The following is a 27,677-nucleotide window of genomic DNA, read 5'->3' as shown; positions in this document are numbered from 1 at the left end:
CTCACTGCTGACGCAATCACGTCACGTCTCACGTAGCCTGCTACAAGGACGTTCGATCTTTTTCCTGTGTCTGGCAGAAGGAGCCGTCAGCTGTGGAGGGTATTGACTCCCTTTATGGTCCTGGTTCTCAAAGAAAAACTAGAAACAAATCAAAATAAAACAAAAAAACCCCGAAGCGGTCTTCTGCAACAGGACGGGAGATGGATAACAGTAAACGGACTGTGGTCGTCACAGGTTTGTCTTCGCTTTCTAGCTATTGTTGTGGTTTTCCTATCGGCAAAGTAAGCAGCAGGGTGAAGTGAAGGAAAAGTTGTAGAGATGACAGCTGCTCTAACGTTAATGGCGTCAGGCTGTTCGTGCTTCACTCCGCGGTAGTCGTAGACAGTTAATGTAAACGTTTTGCCTGTAGTTGTAATAACAACATGTAACGCTGTAAAGTGTTTTTTTTAAAACATGTATTATGAGGGCAATGACAAGCTAGGTGAAATTATCTTTTTTGTTGTTGTTTCCTGTCTTTCTTGAAAGGCCACAGCAAATATTAGGGGATCAAAACATAAACAACAACATCATTCACCAAAAACGTGATGTTAATTGAATGTTTACAGATGTGGCAATCGTGTGTCTTTGCGAATTGCGCGAATGAATGTGAATGTGGCCGTCATTCATGGATGCAATAGTAAAATCAAAGTTGTCTCAGGGTTTCATCGTTTTTATCATGATAATCTTTAGATGGGTGTTGTGGTCACACTGAAAACACGTTCAGCCTTCCTGTACAAAAATAAAGAAGCACAAGCAGTCTGAATGCCTTAGTTTTTGTCCTTGGTGTCTTTGCATTGTGAGTTTCACGACAGTTGGACTTGTTCTCAACACCAGGCTTGTTTCCAGGCATTGGGTTATTTTACAGAGCTGTGATAAATGGTTAAAAGTAAATGACACGATCATCAATAACCAATTAATGATTGTGTTTCAGTATTGATATCCTACTGTATTGTTTCCTCGTGGAACCTCATACATTTTTTTTTTAATTTAATCATATTATGCTACCAGTCTAACTCATAAGCTGCTGTGCACATTAAACCTTTTGAGAACACATCACTTCTAATCACTGCTTAAATAAGAAATTATCAGCAGTGATTAGAGTGACATAAACATATCAATGGGTTGTTTTCCTCATTGCAGCTTCACCTCCAACCACTTAAATATAACGTTTTCCGAGTGCGCAAACTATAGTGTTGAACCTTAAATCTGTGCAGGATAACTGCAGCGGTGACTTGATGTTTTCAGACACAAAGGGCTGCAGCCGCTCACAGTCCCAGCTGATAGTAGATGTGTAGATTGCTTGGGAACAGCACCTTCACAATAGTGGGCCGGCTGGCAGCTGCCGGCCCCTTGTGCAGCTCCTTTTCAGCAGCCTGTCAGACAGACTGATCCCCCCCACCCACCACCACCACCCAGTCCCCAGGGACCCACTGACCCTTGGAAGGGTGGTGGAAGGGAATCAGTTATAGATCCCTGTATGAACAAACCTGAGTGAATGTCCATAGGCTGCTGCTGCGATTTTGTTGGTCATATGGAGAGATGCATGGAGGCATTTTTGCTTGACTTAAATTTGGTCTTTCACGGCAAGCAGCACGCTGCAGTACTGTAGAAATTCAAATTGCAGTAACTTTCGACTAAGAGTCAAAGCTCACATTAAGATCTCACGTTCAAGCAGCAACACAGAACATGCAGAAAGGACTTGAGCTTAACAGAAGAGAAAAAATGCTAAGATAGCCCATAGCTTTTTAGAAGTTACACTACATCTATGAATCTCCTTCTACAGAATGAAATATATATGTTGGTTTTTTTAAAAATTATTTACTGACTGATAATTGTGTGAATGGGCCCCACTGTAAACATAACTGAAGAACAAACAGCACACAGTTGCTTTTCTGTTTCTGAAAACACAATTTCTAGTCTTTCTGCATGGCGACTGAACAAATTGTGAAGCTGCAGTGCATCAACCAAAATAACGTACATGTTTTGTAGGTTTTGGGCCATTTGGAGAGCACACGGTCAACGCCAGCTGGGTCGCGGTGCAGGTGTGTTTTATCCTTCTATTTCTGTTTTTATGCTCATATTCATTTTCTGCAGTGCCATCAAGATAAATCAAACAGAAATCAGCATGAGGTTCTTCGATTGAAACAAAACTGCTGGAACTGATATGTTTTTAAAATAAAATATATACATTTTCTAATTCTTTTAGCAAATAGTTTGTGGTTTATATCTCACGCAGAGCTTGTTCTTCCATCAGTCGTATGTTGCTCTGCTAGCTGCCGGCCGGTTTCGCACCGTGCAGCAGGGCGTCGGAGACTCCCTGCGTCCTACTGGGGAAACTGCATGTGGGGGTTGATGGAGGTTGTCAGGGTGTCTAGACAGACTTGATAAGGATATTAAAGGCAAACAAAAGGCCGCTTTGTGGCGAGGTCACAGACGTGGTCAAACAAGCCTTTTCAATACAAGTGGGGGTCAGTGTCCAGGGCTATTTGTCCTGCAGGGAGACTGGGGGAGGTGTTGGTCTATTGGCTGTGACTTTGACGCAGATTTGTCTTACTTATAATACGTATGATTGCATCTTTTATTTCTTGCTTCTTTTATTTATGATGACTATCATGGAGACTACTTTGCATCTGAATTCTCAAATTGAAAATTTTCATGTTTTTTTTTTTAAGTAAGGCTAATGATCCGAACCCTCTGATGGTATCCATTTGGGTCTGCTAAACTTTGTCTTATTTTCAGATAATTGCATTACTTTGTTGAAAAAGTTCTAATTTCTTTGAGACTGTGAGTCATTATTCCAAGATACTAATACACTGTTTGAGAAAGTTTCTTATAATAACTTATAGGATTTTTTTTTTTATCCCAAAATTTGAATTTGAATTGTTTGTCCCAACAGGAGCTTAAGAAACTCGGGCTGGGCAGCGAAGTGGACTTGCACGTATCCGAGGTTCCTGTCGAGTACCAGACAGTCCAGAGTTTGGTTCCATCATTATGGAAGCAGTATCGTCCTTTGGTAAGAGGACCACATGATGTGACCCGTCCACATTATTCCACTTTTATCGGTGGAATGCAGAAATTCATGTTTCCTCAGTTTCAGGTTAAGCCTGATTTTTATTGTCACAGGTTTCAGATCAGCATAAAGGCAAGTGTAAGTTGTAATTGTATTTAGTATGACAGATTATCATTAACGTGTGTAACACGTTGCTAAATTCTCTTCTTTGTTCTTGGTTTCAGGTGTGTGTTTTGTGTCAAATATAAATGCAGTTCTGGTCCAGTTGAGACAGTCACAGCTCCTCTTTGGACACCTCAGTCAGAGAGAGCTGCCGCAGATATTTTGTGATTCACATATTTTGGCAATTCTGACTTGAGTTTTTATTGTTTCCTTTCTTTGCCAGTTGGTAGTTCATGTCGGTGTCTCGGGTATGGCCACCACTGTCACGCTGGAAAAGTGTGGCAGAAATCACGGCTACAAAGGCCTGGACAACAGCAGCTTCTGTCCGGATTCACAGTGTTGCATCGTGGGAGGCCCGGACTGCATCGACTCAGTTATTGACATGGAATCAGTCTGCAAGAGAGTGACCGCCTCGGGGCTGGGAGTAGCTGTTTCTGTCTCCAAAGATGCAGGAAGGTAATTATTCGCTTTTTAGTGAGCATCGGCAGTTTGAAGAAGAAGATGTTCATGAATTAAGATGTCATTGTTTGTGCCATGATTTTATTGCGCTTCGAGCAGCTTTTACAGCACCTTCATGTGGCCAGGCCCTTCATTCACATCACGCTGTGCTCTCTTACCTAACAGGTATCTCTGTGATTTCACCTACTACACGTCCCTGTACCTGAGCCACGGTCGCTCTGCCTTCATTCACGTGCCTCCTCTTGGAAAGCCCTACAGCAGGGAAGACCTGGGCCGTGCACTGCAGGCCATCGTCCGGGAGATGCTGGAGCTTCTGGACCAGGCTGAGGAGAAGATCAACTGCCAGCAGCACTTCCACTAAGTGACCTCCAGATGCCAACCAGCCTCTCTAGCCTTCACCACACAAGAGAAATTGCACTTAACCACAAGTAGCCAAACTCTTTCTTTTTTTTTTTTCTAAATTGTTGTCTTTTACTTGGACAAGAAGAAAACTTCAGCGTTTGTTTCCCTTTGTGTTAGGTTTTTGCTTCATGTTTTTCCCTGACCTGATTCAGTTTTGTTTTAATGTCTCCTGATGGTGAGAAGATAAAACTGAGGTCTCAAGATAACCCTCAGTGATGCTGTAATGCAAGCTTTTTCCCCCCACTTACAAGGAACATAAAACTTTCTGACTTTGGAGTTTATAATATGTGAAAAACCTTAGGTTCAATAAGACAACAAGTGCAACTCATAGTCGTTAATATGCAGAGGGTCTGTAATGTGGCAGACATTACAACCTATAACTCTGAATGTGTCTCCTATTAATGCACCTTATAGGGTTAGGGTTATGGAAATGGTTATAGGAGTCACATTTAGGAAAACTGTGAATGTACTCTTTAAATTTCATAATGCTTCATCCTTAGATTTTCAGTTTTCACTCCATCACAGTATGCTTCAGTCAGCAGGCGTTTGCATCTCATAGTCTTCAAGTGATTAATGTACATGATACATTATGGTTTGAGTAGAAAATGTTTGGCGGTAAACTGTGTTTGCTACTTTCTGTTTCCTTTTATGTAAGCTCTAGCTGTTTCACACTTGATGTTGAATAGTTTCTTGACTCCCTTTTCTTTATAAGAAGTTGTAAATTTGCCTTCTTTTACAAAGGTTTTTTAAATCAGGGAACGGGTTGGTTCCAGCTCATATCCCCACGCCCAGTTTGTCGGCCCAGTTCTGACAGGAAACCCCCAAATCCACCTGAGATCTGGCCCCGGGCTGTGCAATGTTATTTTACAGATCTCATGTTCAGAACTTTACTTAGATTTCTCAGAATTCTGTTGTGGCTGCACAATTATTTGAGAAAATGTTGAGGATTGCAATTATTAGTCCAGAAAGTCAAAGTTCCTTTCTTAATCTGAGTTGTATGTCCAATATTATTGTTTTTAAATAACTGAGCAAATAGTTCTTTCCTGTCTTCATGTGATATAATGAGTTTCTCACTGGATCGTGGCAAGAAACAAGACAACACTGCACTGGATTTTTGGATAGTGAAATCCTTTTTACCTTTACTAAATATGCCTTTTTCTTTTTACCTTAAACTGTGAAAAAAAAAAAACAACTAAAAATTCTGTTGTGGAACTTTTATAACCTTTATGTAACTTATTAGTTACAGTTTTATTTTTTCCCATAATTGTGCAGACCTAATTGTTACTCTTTGATTAAAGCTTTCTGTCGTTCCCGTCATTGAATCAGTTATAGCTGCTTTGATTTGATGAAGTTGGACTCTTGTTTCTGTCAGAGTTGGGCCTGAACTTTTATTTCTGTAGCACTTTTTTTTTTATTTTTGTTTCTCATTTTGCCTATTCTGGTCATCAACTCCAGCTTTGTGGGTGCTTGCATCTTGTATTTTTTTTTTTATTATTATTTTCAGTCACTTTAACTTGAAATATGTAGCTTTTTAGACATAGACCCCCCCAACCCCCAATAATTGTACCGGTAATTATGTATGTGAGGTGTGCTTTGTAGGTCAGTCATGCTTTATTCTCCTGAGCTTTTGTTTGTTCTGACTAGTTAAACAAACTGCATTAGATTGATGGTGCCAGTCTCAGGTGTAAATATTCTGTTTTGTAGCTTTGAGATTTTTTTGGGGGGGGGGGACTGTCTTCTGTCTTACGTTGCAGACCAGCGTTTCCCTGACTGCTTCAGCTTGATCAGTTTTAGTGGAAATTTTAACACTAAATGGTCTTCATTCTGCTTCAGCGCCGTATTTGTGTTCGTGGAAAACGTGAATATAGTTTTAATCCGTCAGAGCTATTGAAACTAACTGAACATGAGGTCTTGTGGCCTCTTAGTTAAATGTTTTTTTCACCAGAGTCAAGCTTGTTGGTGCTAGTGAGTTTGAATAAATGTAATTATTTTTTAGCAGTGCCTGTCATTTTAATTGCTTTTCAGTACTATAGTTTATACCACAAGGTAGCGTCCTGGAGCGCTGAACAAACGACTGCTTCTCAGAATTAATTTTAGCATTTGTCAGTGAACTTACATCTTGATTATGTGGTTTTAAAATCTAATTGTTGAAGTGTGATGGGCAGGTTTTAGTTCTGAGTGTGTAGGTGCTGATATTTTACTGTGTGGCTTTGTGAGTGCTGGGAAGTGAAAGAGTTATGGAGGAGCTGCCCCTAAAATTTCTGTTCACAAAATTTAAAAGCCTGAAGTTTACATATGAGGCAACCTTTGACCCTGACTCTTTCCTGTGCCTTGCTCTTGTTAAGGGTGTTATGAAAAGGCCTTAAAAATGCTCAATGGGTCACTTCAAAGATTTACTGACATTGTCCAGTCAGATGTGTGGCTACCTCAAAAAACACATTTTTATCCAGATGTGTGCTCTGTTGTACTATAACATTGTGGCTCTGTGATTTGGTGTGAGTTTCTCTGTTTCGGGAGAATCCTCTCAAAGGTGTCTTCTTCTGCTTCTGACATTAACAAAGCACTGTTACAATAAGTAATCTTGGCTTTGTAAAAAGAAAAGCTTTGAAATAAAGAGAATTAAAGGAGTACAAATAATGTTTTGTGTTTATTTTTTTCAACTAATACAACCCTAGTTACGCCTTGTGAAAGCTAATTTTCCAGCAGAGGTCCGCTGTTCTGGTTTGATACCCGGGAAAAAGCTCAGAGTGAGACCTCTTTCCATTGATGATCTGTCTCTGCTTTACTGGCCACAGTGTGAACGTCACGCGTTGAGCGGCGCATGGAAGTTCGTCACAGTCGCTGTTGGACCTGCTGGAGCTTTCGTGGTTCTGATCGGTTCCATTTTTGTTTGGGTTCAAATTCGCAGTGTCGACCACACAGACAGTTACCGGTAAACAAATACCGTGAGGATTTTATTCATCTGTAGACGAACACCGGAAATCGCTCAGTAAAGCGAAAGTTAAAGAGTAAATATGAGTGTGGAGGCGTACGGGCCGAGCTCCCAGACCCTCACCTTCCTAGACACCGAGGAAACGGAGTTGCTCGGAGCGGACACCCAGGGGTCTGAGTTCGACTTTACCGACTTTACACTTCCCAGCCAGACTCAAACTCAAGGCCAGACCCAGAGCCAGCTGGACAACCAGGTTCGATGCTCTCAATTTTACAGGAAGACAATAAAGCGCGGTTTGCAACTGTTAGCGGTAGTTAGCTAGGCAATGCAACGCTGCATGCTAGCCCGCTACTATGGGATCTAACGTTACCTGTACCTAGCTTCACGTTAGCTAGCTGTTATCGTTAGCACGCTACTAGCTAGCGAGCCAAATAAATAAACTCTCAAAGTGATATTAGTTGTCTTGGCACGTTTATTACTAACTGTTCGAAGAAAAGCAGACATACAGGCGTTACTTTAATGACCAAAGATAAGGGTCGAAACCACTGACAGTCTGTCATTTTTTAATTAACTGGCTTTTTCGCGCTGTGTCTGCTAGCCGCTAGCTGCTAATCGTTAGCATGCTTTTTGAGTAAAGCTTGTGCTGTGTTACAGGTAAACGGTCCCGATGATGGTCTTCTCAACGGTAGCGTGGATGACTCTGTGGCCAAAGCCAGCCAGCTGTTGGCCGAGCTCAACTTTGAGGAGGATGAAGAAGACACATACTACACCAAAGACCTGCCTGTGCACGCATGCAGGTACGCTGAGTGGAGCCACATCACGTCAGGATGTCATTTAACTTAATGTAGATCACTGAGTGCATGATTTCAGCACATTAGTGTTTTTGTTTGTGATTGCAGACTGTTTTAATAGAATCTATACTTTGTGTGGTCACAGCTGTTGCACACCTCATACAGACCACAAACACCCCCCCATGTCATCACTAGTAGTTACAGTTTCTCGGATACTGACAGACAGTATACTACCAAGTTTGCAGGTACTGTTCATTAAAGACTTGTGCACATCACTAAAAATACACACCACACCGGCCAGCTGCAGTAACAGGTTTCATATCATTATAGGAAGTACACTGCTGGCTGTTCTTCTGAGCTTCACACATACAGATATACAGTAATATACATGTGTCAAAAATGGGTAGTGTCTGCTTATGGAGACGATAGAGAAGTTATTGCGAAATTTACGTGGTTGAAGGTACCATCTTTAAGAGAAGCGAAAATGACATTGCTTTATTTAAATTTAGATCGTTTGCCAGATGTGACATAATTAACTTTTTAATGTTTTTGACAAACTTTTAGAAATTTAACTTGGAGTGAATAAGAGTCCTGCTTGTATGAAACACATGATCCCAGGAAATTACATGTTAAATACAATATGCTAACCCCTCTGGCACTCAGTATCATGTGTCTGTAATTCAGCCTGTTTGCCATAGCCTTATTTTGCCATGAAAAGTTCTGTATTCGTGTAGTGTTTTTCACTAAATACTGCAGTAATTCAGATGCTGTTTTGACACATTTTTTTGTTTTTCAGCTATTGTGGTATCCACGATCCAGCATGTGTGGTGTACTGCAATACCAGCAAGAAGTGGTTCTGTAATGGACGCGGCAACACATCTGGCAGGTGTGTAGTCCACTTACCTTAACCTTTTTTACCTCACATGTAAGCGTCAGAACAAGAAAGTGTTTGTGTAGACCAGAGATGTGAACACTCCACTCCATATAACAGTGAAAATAGCAAGCCTACAATTAATGTTGATTATTCTACTATTATATTAATATCTCAAAAAATAGTATCACCCACATCACAGTCAGCAAGACATTTGCCAGTCATCTTTATTGTCTGTCCTATTTTTTGCACTTGTGGGTCTGTATGTGTTGTTATGCAAACTATCAATCGATTTCTGCAGCAGTGCCACCAGGGTGAATGTGACAGAGAACAAAATGTTTCTGTTTATTATCTCAATTGTTTGACTGCCTTTCTCTGACTTACAGTCACATCGTAAACCACTTGGTGAGAGCCAAATGCAAAGAGGTGACACTCCATAAAGATGGGCCACTGGGCGAGACTGTGCTGGAATGTTACAACTGCGGCTGCCGCAACGTCTTTCTCCTGGGTTTCATTCCGGCCAAGGCTGACTCCGTGGTGGTGCTACTGTGCAGGTAAGTGCATTGGCAGATCATTGCGCACAAATCCAGTTCTGTTCTTTTCTGTCAAGTGCGTCCTCTGGGACAGGATGGATGGGACTCCTGCATGCTCAGTGATTTTAAGCCACTCTTAAACATAACTGAAAGCTGAATATGCAAACTCGTGCTTTGAAACAGGAAGTTTGTCATTGGGTTTATCAGGTGTTCAAGTTTTAGCCTCTAGATTCAGATGCATTATATGATAATAAACTAGGGCCTGACAGATAAGGATCCCTGAAATTTGGTTATTAAAGTAAGACTAAAATATGCACTGAGTGGGACTTGACGCATTTGAAAAACAACTTGTCAGGGCTCTCTGAAGTACAAACTGTGTAATAGGAACAGTCTCTAAATAACCACAAACATGTCTTTGTCATCTCTGTACTGCAATTTCTCGTTCCCTTTGGATGACAAATTAACCAGTAGTTAGAAGCAGAGAAGTTTGCACTGATGGCTACTTTGTTCCCCTACCTGTTCATTTCCCCTAAAATGTGACTTTACTGTCATGAGAGATCAACTTAAGATGGGAAGACAAAGGGCATTTTTACATTCTCTGCAATAGTTAGATTTCTGCATAAACGCTCGGATAAGCTAAGTTTCTGTCTTTCTCAACTTTGTTTGCGCAGGCAGCCCTGTGCCAGCCAGAGCAGCCTGAAGGACATCAACTGGGATAGCTCGCAGTGGCAGCCACTGATCCAGGACCGCTGCTTTCTGTCCTGGCTGGTGAAGATCCCGTCCGAGCAGGAGCAGCTTCGTGCCCGTCAGATCACAGCCCAGCAGATCAACAAGTTGGAGGAGCTCTGGAAGGTATGCGGCTGACAAGTTGAGAGGCTTATAAGCTGGTCGTAAATATTTAGTGCCAAGCACAGGGTAAAAGTTTGTAAGTGATGGCTGCTCGTATTGGTTGGTATCCACTTCTGGCATAAGAGTTTTAAAAGACATCAGCCACTAGACAGTGCAGTCTGTGAGTTAATAATAGTATCTGTGATGTATTTTGTGTCAACAGTTGCTTTGACTTTGTTTCCTCTCAGGACAACCCCAGTGCCACCTTGGAAGATCTGGAGAAACCAGGAGTGGACGAGGAGCCCCAGCATGTGTTGCTGCGCTATGAGGACGCCTACCAGTACCAAAACATTTTTGGCCCTTTGGTCAAACTGGAGGCTGACTATGATAAAAAGCTTAAGGAGTCCCAGGTAGCTGAACTTCATGTCAAAGTGGGAAACATTGTGACTCGGAGACTGGTGTATTTTTCTTGCAATGTCCATGGTAGTTCATATGTAAAGCAGGTTTCAGCTGACCAAAAAAACCCAGTAATGCAGTATGTAGTTTCACATGTATATTGAGGTTTTTAGCAATCACACTAGACACCATGATGCTCTTCACCTCCTGCTGCTGTGATCCGGACCACATTGAGACATGTTTTTGCTGAGAGGAATCTTGCTTTGCTCTGTTTTGAGATATCTCTTAACGGTTTCTCTGGTGTTGTTGGAATAATAACTTGGAATAATCTCTATATTTGTATTTCTGTTTTTATTTTTTCTTCTGCAGACTCAAGACAATATAACAGTCAGGTGGGACCTGGGACTGAATAAAAAGCGGATTGCCTATTTCACACTACCCAAGACGGACTCAGGTGGTAATTCTCTTGAATTTCTCCCAGTGGTTCTCTGGTGCAGCTAGAGCCCCTCCCCATCCCCCCTTCAGTCCTCAGAATTGCACGCAGCCTCCCCCATCCTGCATCTTTTGGTGGCATGTGTGCTTGGTTTTGTTTTTGTAGTTTAGGTTTTGTGCCTTTTTGTGGATGCACGGTACTGTATCCTTTGGTTTATTAACCTAGCCAATCCTCCTTAGTTTATTTGTGGGCCATTTATACCATCAGTGTTTTTTAACTTCTGACCTTGTGTCAATCCCAGATATGCGGCTGATGCAAGGTGATGAGATCTGCTTGCGGTACAAGGGAGACTTGGCCCCGCTGTGGAAAGGCATCGGTCATGTCATCAAAGTCCCAGACAGTATCCTTTACTCTGTGCAACTGTGTATCATCTATTACATTACAGTGCCTCCACTTATGGCTAAATATAATGGCAATAATCCCAGGTGGAAGTATATATTCTTAACTGTAAAAGACTAGTAGATTCCATAGTTCTGTCCACCTCCACTGACTACAAATGATTTAAGGAGAACACTGGATTTCCTTAACAGCCTATGTTTAAAGACTATGGGGATGAAATTGCCATTGAGTTGCGGAGCAGTGTTGGAGCACCTGTGGAAATTCCCCACAACTTCCAGGTGGACTTCGTATGGAAGTCCACTTCCTTTGACAGGTAGGCTGAAACTTTACGGGAGTGGGAACATTAAATTTTAATGCTCCGCAACGCAGAGAACTGAGCGTGCATTGTTTACAGGATGTCATTTTGAAATGTCTGTCGTTTGAGACGTTGACACAGATTCACGCTGTGGTTCCCTGATGATCTGAATGTGTGATAGTGACATTTGTGTCGCTGCAGGATGCAGAGCGCCCTGAAGACGTTTGCGGTGGACGAAACCTCCGTGTCCGGCTACATTTACCACAAGTTGCTCGGCCACGAGGTTGAGGATGTCACCATCAAGTGCCAGTTGCCAAAGCGCTTCACTGCCCAGGGTCTTCCCGACCTCAATCACTCACAGGTCAGACCTATTATTGTATTATTGTTATTATTTTGTCATTGATTTTCTTATGTCTTCAAGACATGAATGTCATTGTAGGAAAACATATGCGTGGAGTTGTCGCACTCACTTTCTTGTACGTCACTTCATCAGTGTAGCTTAGCAGTTTATAATAGATTTGCAAATGAAGCGTGTGATTTAGAAGATTTTACTAGTACTAGTAGATTTAGTACGGTGAATCTTTGTTTAGTGTAGTGCTTCAGTGGGATTTTGATCTCACATAGTCATTACTTCAAGCAGTTTTAAGAAAGATTTGATGTCTGTATTTACAGCAGTGTACCTGGGCTGAATCCCGTCTTTTGTTTCTTGTCCAGGTGTATGCTGTGAAAACGGTGCTGCAGAGGCCTCTCAGTCTGATCCAGGGTCCTCCTGGCACTGGGAAAACTGTCACCTCAGCCACTATCGTCTATCATCTGTCCCGACAAGGCAATGGGTAAGACACAGATTGTTTTACATTATATTATATTACACTTCATTTAGCAGACGCTCCAAAGCAACTTTCAGAATCACAAGTTTCAGTCCAATAGATTTACAATCTCTCTCTCTTTTTCTCTGTGTATATATATATAATATGTATAACTGTAACACTGTGTGTGTGTATCTGTCTGTTTGTTTACAGACCAGTACTGGTGTGTGCTCCCAGTAACATTGCTGTGGATCAGCTGACTGAGAAAATTGACAAGACTGGACTGAAGGTCGTCAGGCTGTGTGCCAAGAGCAGAGAGGCCATCGAGTCCCCAGTGTCCTTCCTGGCTCTGCACAATCAGATCAGCAACATGGACAGGTCAGTGTGGTGGAATTGACTATGGACTCAGAAGTTATTAATACTTGATTGCTGTTTTGTACACACACTCACGTCATAACCATTGGGCTGGTTTGGCACTGACAGTACTTTAAATCTCTTCCAGTTTTCAAGTTTGGGACCTGTAGTTCCACAAGGTGTTCGGGCGAAGACTTTGAAAACCCCCGCCCTAGAGGACAGATTAGTTTAGCAGTGTATAACTCCTGTTCTCTATAGTCACCCTGATGTGTGTTTGTCTTCCTAGTATGCCAGAACTTCAGAAACTACAGCAGCTGAAGGATGAGACCGGTGAGCTGTCATCTGCTGACGAGAAACGCTACAGGGCTTTGAAACGAACTGCTGAGAGGGAGCTGCTCATGGTGAGGATGAGCTTCAAAGCGTTTAACAAAAATAGCTTAAGAGTGATACTAAGGAGCCGTCACAGTGAATGATTTCCTGTCGCTGCAGCTGGGAGTTTACAAAGAGGACAGTGGCAGAGCAATTAAAAACTCTGATTCTGTTAATTGTTGTGTGTACTATGGCCATCTCCACTGTGATAGTAGTGACAGGCAGGAAGCTTGTTGCTCATCTTCACTGTGTTTTCTTTTTGGTCTTGCTCTCACCTGTGGTTACTGCTGCAACACATACCTGATTTAGTAGCCGCCTGACAGGATGATAATTTGTCAATATAGTCACAGTTCAAGGTTCCTTTGCATGTCACCGCGGTCTCCAGGGCATCTCTTTTCTGTCAAGAATCTGACTGTTTATCCTCTTCCTTTTTGTTGTCCAGAATGCTGATGTTATCTGCTGTACCTGCGTCGGGGCCGGTGATCCACGTCTGGCCAAGATGCAGTTCCGCTCCATCCTGATTGATGAGAGCACACAGGCTACTGAACCAGAGTGTATGGTGCCCGTGGTGCTCGGAGCCAAGCAGGTACGCACACACATACGTGCACACAGCTAGGAAACAACTCATCTCCATCCTTACTGCTGGGTGGATGCCGTGGGTGGTAAAAGCACGTTGCCCGGGACTTCCCCAGATTGTTCAACTTTTATTTCACGTCAGTATTTTCACTATAACAGTGTAAAGGGGGTAAAAAAAACATTTTAACGCTGAAGGAATGTGAATGCTTTCTGTTGAAATCAGGTCACTGAAGCAGAAACAGACAAATGAGGAATAATATGTGAATAAGAATTTTGAAAGACAGGCGTCGGAAAAGCTACTGTCAGCATTTATTAGAATTTTTAATCGACCTGTCATATAAATTGTTTGTGTCTGTTGTCCTGAATATCCAGTAACAAAAACTTATTACTTATTAACCTACTTGTCATACTTGTGTGACTCACCTTCCTCCTCCCAGCTAATCCTGGTGGGTGATCACTGCCAGTTGGGCCCTGTGGTGATGTGTAAGAAGGCAGCCAAAGCAGGCCTGTCCCAGTCCCTGTTCGAACGCCTGGTGGTTCTCGGGATCCGTCCTATCCGCCTGCAGGTCCAGTACCGCATGCACCCGGCTCTCAGTGCCTTCCCCTCCAACATCTTCTATGAGGGCTCCCTGCAGAATGGCGTCACTGCAGGTTTGTTAAGATTTCATTATCTGGTTTGATGGAGGGATAAATTAAATTGCACTGTGGTATTTTTAGCCAGTAAAAATATCTACAAACTCTAAAGACTAAAAACAAAAGGAAATCTTCTTATGCTCCCCAGCTGACCGCATCAAGAAAGGCTTTGACTTCCAGTGGCCGCAGCCGGACAAGCCCATGTTCTTCTATGTGACTCAGGGTCAGGAGGAGATTGCCAGTTCTGGAACCTCGTACCTTAACAGGTAACATCACATGTGAAACTGCTGATAAATAGAGCCGATAATATGAAGCCTAATTGTTTTCATTGATTATTACAAGCACAGCATCTACACACTCCAATACAGTACTTTATCTTTGTATATTTAACCACTGAAAAGAACCGTGCTTAGCTGATTTTTATTTATTTATTTTTCTTCCCAAGGACGGAGGCTGCCAATGTCGAGAAGATCACCACCAGGCTTCTGAAGGCCGGAGCCAAACCCGATCAGATCGGCATCATCACCCCGTACGAGGGTCAGCGCTCCTACCTGGTCCAGTACATGCAGTTCAGTGGTTCCCTGCACACCAAACTCTATCAGGTAACTCGCAGATGTGCACAGAGAATCAGCTCGACTAAATGTTTTGTGTTACTTTGGTGGTCATCCTTTTTTAAAATGGCGTCTTCCTCTTGTCCTGTTTTGTTATAGCAAGTGGAAATTGCCAGCGTGGACGCCTTCCAGGGCAGAGAGAAGGACTTCATCATCCTGTCTTGTGTTCGTGCCAATGAGCACCAGGGCATCGGCTTCCTGAATGACCCACGTCGTCTCAATGTGGCGCTGACCAGAGCCAAGTAAGAACCTCAGTTGAACTATTAACACATCGCAGTGGATGGAAATCAGATGCTAGGCAGCTTTTTCATTTTTCTCAGTCACTTGTTGCAATGTGAAAGCACAGGATCCACTCTGTAACAATATCTGCATACTATAAGGTGTATGGAGTCGTGGGTAGTGGGAATAAAAAATAAAACTACTGCAATTTCTGCACACAGAAGGTCATGCTAGGATAATTTGAAAGATGCAATAATTGTGAGAAATTCAAAGTCATTTCAGTACAGAATAAGCCATCCCTGAGCAGCTGTCTTGTGTGTGTTGTGAATGGAGGTACGGCGTGATCATCGTGGGGAACCCCAAAGCCCTCTCCAAGCAGCCACTGTGGAACAACCTGTTGAACAACTACAAGGAGCAGAAAGTCCTCGTCGAAGGGCCTCTCAACAACCTGAGGGAGAGCCTCATGCAGTTCAGCAAGCCCCGCAAACTTGTCAACACCATCAACCCTGTGAGTGGAACACACTGTCGTATGCGCACCCATCATCATGCTCAAATATGAGTATTTGCTGGTTTTCATAATCTTCAATGATAGTAAATCAAGTATTGTAGTGTTTCATATTTTTTGATGGACAAAATCAGGAATTTGAAGACATTTTTAGACCAAATGGTTCCTTATAAAACTTAAAAGGAAGACTAATAACAAGAAAAAATTGCAAGTATGCAACGGTACGAAATGATTGTGTGGTGTTTTTCAGGGGGGGCGTTTTATGAGCACTGCGATGTACGATGCCCGTGAGGCCCTCATCCCTGGCTCTGCCTACGACCGCAGCAGTGCTGGTAATTATTAACATATCTTCTGGTATGACTCAAGATAACAGCCTGTGATTACATTAGAGTCTAGGCTGGGCAAACAGACTTGCCTGATCTTGTTCTCTTCTTAGAAAAACTGACATGTTCTGTGTTTTCTTTCAGCTGGACGTCCATCCAACATGTACTTTCAAACCCATGACCAGATTGGGATGATTGGGGCGGGCCCTGGGCACATGGCTGCCATGAATCTCCCCATACCCTTCAACCTGGTGATGCCGCCAATGCCTCCGCCCAGTTACCAGGGTCAAACCAATGGCCCCGCTGCAGGTACGCTTCAGGGTATGGACACAGATGTTGACACCTGATAACCGGTAGTTTGCCATGCTTGAAAAACAATACAGTGAAAGTAACTGAGGCCAAACTACAGTCTGGACTTAAGTTAGTGCTTCATGTGTTGCCACCATGTTTGTTTTAACTCTGATCCTGATCTTTTTCATCCAGGTCGCGGAGCTATGAAGGGTAAGCCTGGGCGTGGTGGACGTCAGAGGGTCCGTGGCTCAGGAAACCAGGGTGCCAGTCAGGGTAACGGACCAAACAGCCAGGCCAGCCAGGACGGGGCCTCCCAGTCCTTCTCCCAGGGGCCACTGACACAGGGCTACATCTCCATGAGCCAGCCCTCTCAGATGAGCCAGCCTGGCCTCTCCCAGCCGGAGCTTTCTCAGGTAACACGTCACTGTCACTCATTTGTCCAAATAGTATGTTAGATTCATTCATGATAATTAATGTTAATTCTAACTTTTATTGTGAAAATCTCAAATTTTCTCTTTTTTTTAAAAATTAATTCACATATTAATTCATAAATTGTCTGTTATGATGTTTCTGTCCTCCAGGATAGCTACCTGGGTGATGAGTTCAAGTCCCAGATCGATGTGGCTTTGTCCCAGGACTCGACTTACCAGGGTGAACGTGCATACCAGCATGGTGGAGTAACCGGACTGTCACAGTATTAGAGTGTAAGTACATAAAACAGTCTTTGTAGTTATAATATAGCGCTATTTACCTTTGGGAAGCAGTGCAGTCATTACATTTAGGTGGAAAATATTCTGGACAAAAGGTTATAAACCTGTTTTTTGTCTGGCAGGTCACTTGAAGAAGGGAGCTAGGCTTGAGCTGAGCTTAGTTCGTCGGCTTTTTAATCTGGGAAATAATAAAAACATAAAATGGATACCTGTTTTCCTCTGCTACAACCGAAGCACCACTGAGTGAAAGCGACGGGATAGCGAAACCAAACCAATGACCAGCAAGAGACATCAGAGGGTAGAAGAAGAAGAAGAAGAAGAGGGCACGAACAGACGGACAGGGAGATGCCAAGAGAGGCCGAATGAACAAGCGAGAGGCAGCGATTGATGTCCGTGCAAAGCGAAGGAGGGAAGTCGAGAAACTGGCAGCATGTGGTCGAGCTGCTGAGGGAAACGGGGGAGACCTCCCAATGGTCTCATGGGATTCCAAATGAGGCTCACCTCCCAACAAAACAATCCAGCCAGCCCCTTCAGCCCACAGCCTCCAGGAAAGGAAGGAAAGCTGTCTCATCTCCAGATGCCGTTTGAAGCTTTCCAGGTGAATTTGAACAACTTGTTCTCCAAACTTGCAGGGAAGGGGGGGGCGCGTGGTTTACAGAAAGCCATCGGAACAGGCAACACAAAATCCCCATGCTAAAAGTCGGTTGTATCTTTTAAAATTTGGATTATCATGAGAGGAGAGCGGCACCAACAATCTTCTATTGGGCTCAAGAACCTCAGCAGCCTCTGAAGGATGAAGCACTCGACACACCCTTTCGGAGAGGAAATAAAAACACGGTTTCTGTGCTTGAGTCTGAGATTAAAGAGCCTTGAATTGAAATACCTTTCATTTGCCTTGAGAACCACTGGTTCACTCACGAGGTCTTTAATGGGATGGTTTCGACCACACATCAGTGGTGGAGTGGCACGGGGACTTCAGGCTGTTTTTTTTTTTTTTTCTTTTTTCTTCAAGGCATGGCGCGCGAATCCCACCGATATCGCGATCATCATGGGACAGGTTTTTCTTCTCTGAAGTACCTTTCTTATCACAGAGCACAAAATTGCAAAAAAGTCATTGAAACTATCAAACATGACCAGCATTGAATATTCAATGTCATTTGATGTTTCAGTGAAGGCTTTTCCTTATTCTAATCTTTCGAGAGCGGGGGTTGTTGATGTCCCACCGTGCTTCATGACCGGAAGTCTTTTCTAAAACACTCTGTGTACGTTTAGATTGGCAAGTGCTTGGATGCTTTGCGTCGATCGATTCCTCAGGGGATTGTGGACTGTCCACACTCATCACACAAACCCCTGCTTGAGGTGAAAGAAACCAAACGAGGGCAAAAGAAGGATGATGATAGCTGAGGCTTACAGGTGGTCATGGCAATCAATTCACCACAGGTAAGGAGTAGAAAAGGAAGGTGGCTGGGGAGGAGAGCGTTTCCACATCTGGAAAACAAGTTTCAGGTCTTTACCAGGGTTCAACATGTAGTGGGAAACACGGCGTCAGTCCCAGTAGAAGACCACACCTTGAGGGAGTTTTAAACCCAGAGTCAGTTCACACTGCAATATTGAGTTTGTGAATAATGTTCACATCACAAGCAATACAGCCAGACTGACTGACATTGCCCAGCCACACAAATCTAAATGTAATTAAGGGTTCAAAAAAATGAAGACTCGGTTTAATCCTGTAGTTAAAAAAAAAAAAAAATCAGCGTAATCTTGAAATGTCTTTGGCTCCTTTGTGGATTCAGATATTTTAACACTTTCCCAAACCCTGGTGACACACAGTAGAAATGCTGTTAATGCTGATTTAGGGGATGGCCAGGAGATCAATGGGAAGTGAATGAAAAACGTTAATCAGTGCCTATGAAACCAGTCACCTTCAGATAAACAGCTGCAGCACAAGCATGAATGTAGTTAAAGTCGAACTACCAGCATTTAAAAAAAAAAACACCTTCCAGACACCAGAGGGCTCAAGAATCCCACAGAAGAAGGATGTTTTATTTTATCTTTTTTAATAAAATCAGGCCAGGTAATGATGAGGTCAGTTGAGTTTAGCAGCTGGGTCGTTTCCTCAAAGGATGGGCGGATGAAAAAAAGCCACCTTCCTTCTCTGTGGAGTAAAACAAATGAAGGCTGGTAGAATTTCTTTTCCTTCTCCTTTTGGTTTGTGCAAAGCTGTTTTGCCTGCGTTATGTATTCCTGTAGAGTTTCTCTTGAGATGTTTCGTGGATCCTGAACCCTCCTCCTGGAGAACTGCTTGAACCCGAACCTCAAGTTGATCCAGACTTTGCTTTTGTCAAGATGATTTGCTTGGTGTGTCATGTTTTGTTCAGTTTGGTGTTATTTAGCCATTTTGTGAAGTTTTACTAAAAAAAAAAAAAAAAAAAAAAAGAATAAATAAAATGTTTTTGTAGCAACTTGCTGACAACAGGAATGAGGCAGATGCCATTTCCTTTTCTTCGTTAGTTTTGTATCTCCTCCTTAAACTGTCCAAGGGATTGTAGTTTTTTAACTCTTCCAGGAAAGACGCTTTCTGAGCACAGTAAGAATGTACTTCACTGTTACTCACCCGCTTCTCATTTCAGCAGTCACGTGACAATCATGTTTGGAATTAGATGTTGCCATGTTTGACTTGTAATTTGTTCTGCTTCGTTGACATTGTGCGAATCTTTTTGATTCGTGCGTTGCATTAGTTTCACATATCGACCCATTACGCTATAGTCCTAACATGTTATAGCTTTAAGAACCTGCTGCCGTAATATTATTGTATTGCTTTGGTGTTTTTGTTCTTGGGCCCCCCCCCCCCATCTTCTGAGCCACAATTATTTGCGATGTGCAGTGATCATTGAAGAAGTGATTCAGTTGTAGATTAGTTGTTGTTTGCATCCAGACCTTTTGATTCTGTGTCAGCAGGCAGAGATTTAAACAAATGGACTAGAGAGCTCAGTGTGATGTAAATACCTTTTGATGATGAGTCTTATTTGCAGTGAAGTTTCATCACAATACGGTGGCTCCTTGTTAAGCTGAATCAATAAAGGTTGTCAACTTGAGCGGTTGTCTTCATGATATGAAATTCTCACAAGATTCATTTGTATAAGAGTTATTGTCTTCAGATTTATTGCAGATCTTAACATATTACAGGTATTTTACAGTAATAAAACTTGGAGTATATACACGTGGGTCACAGCGGTTTTCACTTTGCAGCCTGCGTCGCCTTTTTCTTCTCTGTCTGTTTTCTCTTTGTCAGATTCTTTTTCATCTGTCCACGTTTCTGTCTCTGAATGTTCTCCTGGATTTTCTGTTTGAACTTCTTCTTCTGGCTCTTGATCTTCTCCAGCTCGGCCCTCCTCTTGGCCTCCAGGTCTGGATCCTGAAAGAGCAGTTTGAGCACATATCAACAACGGGCCCTTTTTAAATCATTATAACAGCTGGCGTCTCAAATCAAAAGTCACGTTAACGGATTATAGTTTGATGCTGGAATGTGTTAAGTCTAAAAAGTGACACGAGAACGTTGCCTGATAATCAGAATTGCTTTTGTTGCTTCAGTGTTCACACATTGGACTTGTTGACTGTCCTGCTGTTGAAGAAAGAAAACTTACCTTCCCTTCCAAGATCAGCTGTTTCCTCTTGTTGATCTCCTTTTTCTCATCAAAGTCTGTCGATTCAAGTTTCTACAAAACAGAAACATTTTTGCCATCAAAACACTGCGGCCATTTTAATGAGAAAATCCGAGGTGATGATTTAGCACCTGAAATCAACAGTGTCAGTCTGAGGAATGTAAAGAACTTAATGAGTCAAAATAGAGTCCCATGAGTTAAAATACAGTCCCAAACATTAAGAAGATTCAGTTAACGCTAATTGTCTCAAGGCTGAATATGAAGAAGAGATTCATGCGCACTATTTCGCACTCCCGTCTGGTCACGTTGACTTGAGTGAGGATCTTCAGGACTTCTTTCTCCTCCACAGGATATTCCTTCAGCTTCGACTCTGCAGAAACGACACACAGGTTTGTGGAGTTACACCACACTTTTACACACTGGAGATGATGTCTGTGCACCTTGATCTCGATCGATTTCCTTTTCTGAAACGAAAATCGAAAAAGCTGACCTCAAGATTTCTAAAAAAAGTAAAAAAAAAAAAAAAAGATTAGCATAGAATGATCTGCCTACAGGGGGCAGCACGGTGTGGGTAGCACTGTTGCCTCATAGCAAGAGGGTTCCAGGTTCGAATCCTGGTATGGGCCCTTCTATGTGGAGTTTGAATGTTCTCCCTGTGCCTGCGTGGGTTTTCTCCGGGTTCTCCGGCACATTAGGTTAACTGAACACTCCACATTGCCCCTAGGTGTGAGTGTGAGAGTGTGTGGTTGTCTGTCTTTGTGTGTTGGCCCTGCGATTGACTGGTGACCAGTCCAGGGTGAACCCCGCCTCTCGCCTGTAGTCAGCTGGGATAGGCTTCAGCCCAGCCCAGCCTAGCCTACCCTAGCCTAGCCCAGCTCAGCCCCCCCGCGACCATGACGGATAAGTGGTATAGAAAATGGATGGTTGGATGATCTGCCTACAATATAATCTGATAATTCTATCAAAATAAACACTCGCCTGAAAATGCACATCAGAGGAATTACATGGTAGGCGACAGTTTCAGCTGAGCTCTGAAGATGCACACAAAGGAAAAGTTTGTATGTAACTTACGAATCTGTTCTTCGATGGACTGGACCAGGTGGATGTCGTACTGAGTCACCAGTGTGATGGACACACCATTCCTCCCTGCAGAGGAAGAAAACCTCATCTTTAATGAGCTGCGTTTATTTTAGACATGTAAAAGGATTGATGGATGGACGATGGTGGTACTAAAAAGTTGCCAAAGGTAACCTGCTCTTGCTGTTCGTCCGACTCTGTGGATGTAGATCTTGGAAAGGCCGGGGGTGTTGTGGTTGATGACGACCTGGACGGACGGAATATCCAAACCCCTGAGAGAGAACGTGAAGGATGTCAGAACAAGGTGATCTCAGTCACTCTACAGCCATTTGTGTTGAAACTCTCAATCAGACACTTTGAGAAAGATTGACAGATGATTTTGCTGCGGACTAAACTTTTTAATGTATGAAAAACCAACATCATTCCTGAGACACGCAGCAGCTCAGCGATGCTTCTTACCTGGCAGCCACGTCTGTCGCAATCAGGATTTTGTAGACGCTGGCTTTGAACTTGGCGAGGTTCGCAAATCTTTGTTTCTGGAGGAGACAAAGAGCAGCTGTTCATTCTGCAGGCTCATTCATCTGGTTTAATCTGCTTTAATCCCCAACACTGACTGGTTCTCTATTATCACAATGGCTTTGTGCTCGCTGTATGTTTCTGTCTTTGTCCCCTTTAATGGGACAAGTTCGATTTCCAGCTCGTCGAGGAGCTCTGAGGACTGGTGATAAGGGACACATCACCACATTCTTACTTTTATCTCACACGAAAGAAACTGCCAATACATGCAAACGTATGTGACCAGTAAAACTGGCTTCAGTAGTCACTAGCCTTCAAATTTCACTCCTCCAACTTGGTTCTAATAAAAGAAACGTCATTCAGTCGGCCTCCGTTACTGACATTTACCTCCAGATGTACCAGCCGCTGCTATTACAGCCGTAAAATTGAGGTCAAGTCTCACCTGTTTCATCATGGAGTGCAGAGAGATGGTTGGAAAGTTCAATTTCTGCAGCATCATGGTGAGGATTTGGCAGTTCCTGAGAGAAAAACTCACACTCAGGTTCAAGTTTCAAAGGCATAAAAATACATTTTGTATTTTAATAATACAAAAATGTTTTTGTCAGAAAGAAATTTGTCCCATTACTATGTTTTAAATCACAGTTCAGTTCTCTAGGCTAAAGCCTCAAAAACCATCATGGAGTTGAATCAACAATATTCTGGCAAACAAAATACCAAACTGTATGGGCATGCAGTGCACAGTACACAACATTTCAGTCACGTGTTAGTCTCTTACTTGCACGTGTTGGTGAAGATGATGATGGACCAGTCGTCATGCTGGTCGGTAAACATCTGGATCAGGTGGACCAGATAGGCGTCCTTCACCTTCTCTGGAGTGAGGATGTACCTTTGGTCCAACTCCTCCACCGTCCGTGTCCTGTTATCAACAAGAATGTGATATTTCACTGTTCCAGATATATACTGACCTCACTGCCTGGAGAGGTCAGAGCACAGAGCAGAAACCACAGAGCTGGTTTGGTTTGCTTCTGTAATGATCAAACCAGAATGCCTCCACATTCAGCTTTCATGTGCAAATCACTCAAGAGACTGTGCTGTGCAGTCTGTGGTGCAGTTGGATGCAATTGTCATTCTTGTGCCCACATCTTGGCTTCACCACACAAACTCACAAAACTTATAACTCATATTATATCTAATATATTCTTTCAATACACCTGCCTGAGTCTGTAGCTGCTTTCTGCACAGATCTGAACCCTGCGAGCAATCTGAGCATTAGTGAATCCAGCAGAATGCTCATTCCACTACGCTTAACATTTCTGCTCTCATTATTTCCACAGTTCTCCCTTACATGCAAAAGCATTTGTGCGAGGGATGCACTTCAGCGATAAGTTGCTGTTTTATAAATAACACACAAGATTTATCACACAGAATGCATCTGAAATGAGGCACAAAAGCTTTAGTAAATCACCTCAGAACAAGCAGGTCGATACGTACAAATACACCAAATATTCCTCTGCAAGTTTAAAACGGCAATCAAAATTAGACCTGTATTGTTTTTCTTTTCCCTGACTGTGGATTTGATGTTCATTCCTACAATCAGCAGCAGGTTACTCACTCTGACTTGCTCTCCCAGAAGAAAGGTTTATTCATGGCAATGTTCTTCAGCGCCTGTAGGGTATCAGTGAGTGTGGCGCTGAACAGCAGCGTCTGCCGTTTAGCCGGTAAAATCCCCATGATCGTCTCCAGGTCTTTGGTGAAATCAGTGCAACCCTGCTCCAACAGCCGGTCTGCCTCGTCCATAATCTGACACAAATGAAATCACAAGCTGTGTTAGCTCTTTGACCTGCAAACGTCAGGGATTAAAGTAGTCAGTTTCCCTCGTGTACAAATATAAAATTTCAAGCATATATAAAAACCAGTCTGAACTTACTCCTAAAATAACAGATCTTGGATAAATTGAGAACTACAATAGAGACAAGGCCATGACACCCTGTCCAAGTTTCAGTTTGCGGTCTTTCCTGAACTCACTAGAAACTGGATCTTGCTCATGCTGAAAGTGTTGGAGCTGCGGATGTGATCGGCCAGCCGTCCCGGCGTTGCTACGACCACATGTGGTTTGTTGGACAGCTCCAGGGCCTGGCTCACCATGTCTGTTAGTAACACGGAGACAATGTCAGCATGGAGGAGAGGCTCAAACAAAACTATCAGTAACTGACAGCTGTGTTTCATTTGAGCTTCTACAGCGGCATTGACACCACAGCAGATATAACCAGAGTGGTGCGCACAACAGAGGTGTGGCTGCTTGAGATCATTCACATAAAGACAATTAGATCTGCTCTATCATTGTAACTGGGGCGACATCTGCTGAGGGTGATGAAAGGTTTTACAGTCTGTAGTTGCTGCTGAATGAACAGAAAGAAAAGCTGCCTGCGGTGATGTACGTCTTTACCCATTCCACCGACGATGATGCAGTCTCTCAGACCCAGCGGCTTCCCCAGGACTCGAAACTGCTCTGCGATCTGATAGGCGAGCTCCCTGCACGACAGCACATACACAACATCATCATGTGGGAACATGGGATGCTTTAAACACAGCTCTCACAAAATTATTCATCTTGCTTTGAACGTAAAAGTGTAGCATGTAGCTTCCAGCACTGACCTGGTGGGAGTGAGCACCAAACAGAAGATGCCATACGGGTCCTCGGACAGTTTCTGCAGCACTGGGAGCACAAATGCTGCCGTCTTCCCACTTCCAGTCTTTGCACAGCCCATACAGTCTCGACCTGTCAGGATAAACACCTTTATTTAGTTCTCCTTTGCTGACTTACGTGCCTTTAGGTGTCTTCAGACCACCAATTCTGTCTGTCATACTAGCTTATGTAAAAACTCACCTTTAAGAGCAACATGTTTCTGGTGAGTCAGATGGGACAAAACAGCGTTTGCTACGTGAAATTAATTTCTCCAAAGTGTTTCACTTAGCTGAAATCTTGGCACTAACCAGTAAACTGGTGGATTTTTCAATTGAGATCTGCACTGCTGGTCGGGACAACTGAATCGGCCCTTCACAGGTAGGCAAGAAGATATTTACGTTACAGTCAAACATGTTTTTAACTTGAAGATTTAACAGGGGCTGCCGTACCTTGCAGTATAGCTGGCATGCAGTTTTCCTGGACAGGAGTCGGTCTGTTGATCCCCAGTTGTTTACACTGTTTAACCAGCCAGTCTGAGAGACCCAACGACGAAAAGTCAGCCATCTCTGATTTATCTCGTTCTCTCAGGCTTGATTAACTACGTTTGTGTACTTTGTTTTACAAATCTACCACGGAAATACTGTGTTTTAATGTAGTGTAAAACATCCTCGTGTGTTACATCAATTGTCGCTCGAAGGTGACGTAACAGCCGACGTAATTCTGTTTCTTCTTCGTGTACTTCTTCCACTTACCGCAGCCCGGGACGGCGTGTTGCTGCCATCTGCTGACTAAATCCGGTAATATTCGATATCATTGTTATTAAAGCGAATACCCAACCAGTTTTAGTGTTATGGCTGATCGTTTTAACCCGAATAAATAAGCTTTTTGCTCCTGGGAAAATTTTAAATATCATTTGAACTAAAATCCATGGTCACTTTGGTAACATATTTTGATGGCGGTTACCAAAAATGCCAATTCCAACTTGTGTGACTTCTCCCTTACCTTAAACTGCTTCACACAGGTTAGTATATACAGTCAGTCACATATAAGAAGCTGGTAAAATCTTTATATGTCTACATATAGACATGTCTCCTATATACGAGACAATACTTTAATAGTATACTAGAAGCGATTTCACATTCATTCATTAAATCTTTGTCTGAGTTTATATTTAAGTCAGTCGCTCAGATATAAATGAGTGAGCGACTGAGTGAATGAATGTTTAAATAAACAGAATTAATGTCAATTAAATTAATATGAATATTAAATGTTAAATGAAACAATACTGCCTGCAAATTGAACTTCAAAGAGATACTGTGTTAACAGCAGAGGGTCATTAAGAGGAAGTTCTAGTGTAGCATTTCTAATGCTCTTATTTTCTGTGTAAATAAAGACTTACAGGACATACAAGCATTGCTAAACTGGTTGGCAGAATTATTCTTACTATTATTTTAATATTATTTACTATAAAATGATCTTTCAGCCTATTGATAGAGATCGCTTGTCCTACAGTCTGACCACTGATGATTGATGGTGAAGCGAGACAGCATTTCAGATCAATACAAACCTTCTGCTTTCTCTGTGAGACAGAGAAATCAAATGTTGTGTCACACTGTTTCTCTTATGGCCTCTTTTCTCACATAGTAAATGAACACAGATGCACAAAAGTCACAAATAGCATAAATTTCTTCCTTCCTAACATAATTTGCTTTCTTGCAGTGGCCTCCAATATTACCTTGGAAAATTTTAATATTTGGCTGAAAATGTCAGTGATTTTTATTCAAAACTTAGCTAGTAGCTGGATAGTGTGTGTTGTGGTGGGGTTACAGCCTCCTCTGCATCTCTAACTGCTCTGAATGGATTTTAATCCTCTTGAATTATCAAGTTAATCAGTCTTTACTGGCTCTTTGTGCTTCTGATCTGAAATTGGACCTGAAGCACCTCTTGACTTTAATGGAGCTCATTTTTGTATGTTGGATTTGTTTTGTTTCCATCTACAACTTTGGTGTCAGAGCTTCCAAAAGCATGTGATAAGTGAATTAAATGGGCATAAATATGTGGACAGAATCACTTGCTACTCTAAAAGTTTGCATCTTGACTGAACAACAAGCAGAAGATTTGTACGATGTTTGTTTAAAATAAAATCCTGACAATGAGAGTGAACAACGAGATGACAAAAAAGCTCCAGTGAATATGATGCCCTTTAAGATTTAATTTTCCTGTTACCACAATGATCATGAACGAGACGCTGTGAATTCGGTTCAGCTGCTGCTGGACTGAAGAAGTAGAAAAATCTTCACCAAGAAGAAGACCCGTCTGGGCGCACACTGGGCTGCCAGAGGTGATTAATGCTCTGTGTGTTAAAGGCAGAAGCCTGCAGGTTCAGCTCCATCCAGTCCAAACCATCCAGCTGTGCTACAAACTGCCTCAGACCAGCTAAGAAACGAACGTGAGGAGTGTTTGCATGTAAGGCAGAGATCTAATGTTCCCTGTTGCCTCCCTGCAGCACAGAGGAGCAGTCATCTGCATCGCTGTAACAGGCCACTGAGCAGCACGATTAGTGCACAGGGGCTGCTCTCATTGCTACTCCACTCCACTACATCTCCCATTTCCAGCCAATATTCATGCAAATAAGTGATTTATTTTAAATCAGCGGTGACTCCAAACCAAGGCCTGTTTGAACTAACCAGCAGTTTTATAAATGTGATTCACTCTTCTTACCAATTTGTGGCTCCATGAAAGTTTAGGATTACCATAAACCCACTCAAACTCATTTAAAATCATGAAAA

The 27,677-nt window shown here is 42.6% G+C and overlaps 3 protein-coding genes across 6 annotated transcripts; 2 read left to right on the top strand and 1 right to left on the bottom strand.

The window, feature by feature from the left end:
- The first annotated feature begins 41 nt into the window (after positions 1-41).
- On the top strand, positions 42-6,706 carry LOC124060207 (pyroglutamyl-peptidase 1-like). Its single transcript, XM_046390862.1, has 5 exons — positions 42-234; positions 2,029-2,081; positions 2,936-3,052; positions 3,435-3,667; positions 3,836-6,706. Exons 1-5 carry the CDS (start codon positions 201-203, stop codon positions 4,029-4,031), a joined length of 633 nt encoding a protein of 210 aa, XP_046246818.1. The 5' UTR covers positions 42-200; the 3' UTR covers positions 4,032-6,706.
- A 148-nt stretch (positions 6,707-6,854) lies between these two features.
- LOC124060204 (regulator of nonsense transcripts 1) lies at positions 6,855-18,741 on the top strand. Of its 4 annotated transcripts, none has more exons than XM_046390857.1 (24): positions 6,855-7,257; positions 7,659-7,801; positions 8,592-8,681; positions 9,053-9,220; positions 9,871-10,051; positions 10,276-10,437; positions 10,793-10,877; positions 11,158-11,256; positions 11,460-11,568; positions 11,752-11,911; positions 12,265-12,383; positions 12,570-12,734; positions 12,997-13,111; positions 13,522-13,665; positions 14,093-14,306; positions 14,437-14,554; positions 14,734-14,890; positions 14,999-15,141; positions 15,452-15,626; positions 15,874-15,955; positions 16,091-16,267; positions 16,430-16,650; positions 16,819-16,941; positions 17,070-18,741. In XM_046390857.1, exons 1-23 carry the CDS (start codon positions 7,087-7,089, stop codon positions 16,936-16,938), a joined length of 3,318 nt encoding a protein of 1,105 aa, XP_046246813.1. In that variant the 5' UTR covers positions 6,855-7,086; the 3' UTR covers positions 16,939-16,941; positions 17,070-18,741. The 4 variants fall into 4 exon arrangements, with proteins under 4 accessions (XP_046246813.1, XP_046246815.1, XP_046246812.1 ...); XM_046390859.1 differs by having other exon boundaries at positions 6,856-7,257; positions 16,091-16,255; XM_046390856.1 differs by having other exon boundaries at positions 6,856-7,257; positions 10,793-10,880.
- A 1,335-nt stretch (positions 18,742-20,076) lies between these two features.
- Positions 20,077-25,618, bottom strand: ddx49 (DEAD (Asp-Glu-Ala-Asp) box polypeptide 49). Its single transcript, XM_046390861.1, has 13 exons — positions 25,338-25,618; positions 24,858-24,981; positions 24,649-24,734; positions 24,228-24,349; positions 23,815-24,002; positions 22,978-23,118; positions 22,645-22,720; positions 22,146-22,222; positions 21,861-21,958; positions 21,681-21,755; positions 20,891-20,979; positions 20,592-20,663; positions 20,077-20,362 (listed from the first exon to the last, which is right to left on the bottom strand). Exons 1-13 carry the CDS (start codon positions 25,450-25,452, stop codon positions 20,186-20,188), a joined length of 1,440 nt encoding a protein of 479 aa, XP_046246817.1. The 5' UTR covers positions 25,453-25,618; the 3' UTR covers positions 20,077-20,185.
- Between the last annotated feature and the right edge of the window lie 2,059 nt (positions 25,619-27,677).

Source organism: Scatophagus argus, chromosome 6, assembly GCF_020382885.2.
Source record: "Scatophagus argus isolate fScaArg1 chromosome 6, fScaArg1.pri, whole genome shotgun sequence".
In the NCBI taxonomy this organism is placed as follows: domain Eukaryota; kingdom Metazoa; phylum Chordata; class Actinopteri; family Scatophagidae; genus Scatophagus; species Scatophagus argus.
Note: the sequence above shows the minus strand (reverse complement) of the source record. Positions and strands in the feature narration are given on the sequence as shown.

What these genes read in the sequence shown, in the direction of transcription:
- ddx49 (XM_046390861.1), bottom strand. Translation starts at nt 25,452, where the DNA reads ATGGCTGACTTTTCGTCGTTGGGTCTCTCAGACTGGCTGGTTAAACAG. An exon ending in GCGACAGACGTGGCTGCCAG is followed by an intron (nt 21,959 to 22,145) that starts GTAAGAAGCATC and finishes GTTCTCTCTCAG; the next exon opens with GGGTTTGGATATTCCGTCCG. An exon ending in CGGACGAACAGCAAGAGCAG is followed by an intron (nt 21,756 to 21,860) that starts GTTACCTTTGGC and finishes CTTCCTCTGCAG; the next exon opens with GGAGGAATGGTGTGTCCATC.
- LOC124060204 (XM_046390856.1), top strand. Translation starts at nt 7,087, where the DNA reads ATGAGTGTGGAGGCGTACGGGCCGAGCTCCCAGACCCTCACCTTCCTA. An exon ending in TGCACACCAAACTCTATCAG is followed by an intron (nt 14,891 to 14,998) that starts GTAACTCGCAGA and finishes GTTTTGTTATAG; the next exon opens with CAAGTGGAAATTGCCAGCGT. An exon ending in GTGGCGCTGACCAGAGCCAA is followed by an intron (nt 15,142 to 15,451) that starts GTAAGAACCTCA and finishes TTGTGAATGGAG; the next exon opens with GTACGGCGTGATCATCGTGG.
- LOC124060207 (XM_046390862.1), top strand. Translation starts at nt 201, where the DNA reads ATGGATAACAGTAAACGGACTGTGGTCGTCACAG. An exon ending in ACGGACTGTGGTCGTCACAG is followed by an intron (nt 235 to 2,028) that starts GTTTGTCTTCGC and finishes CATGTTTTGTAG; the next exon opens with GTTTTGGGCCATTTGGAGAG. An exon ending in GTCTCCAAAGATGCAGGAAG is followed by an intron (nt 3,668 to 3,835) that starts GTAATTATTCGC and finishes CTTACCTAACAG; the next exon opens with GTATCTCTGTGATTTCACCT.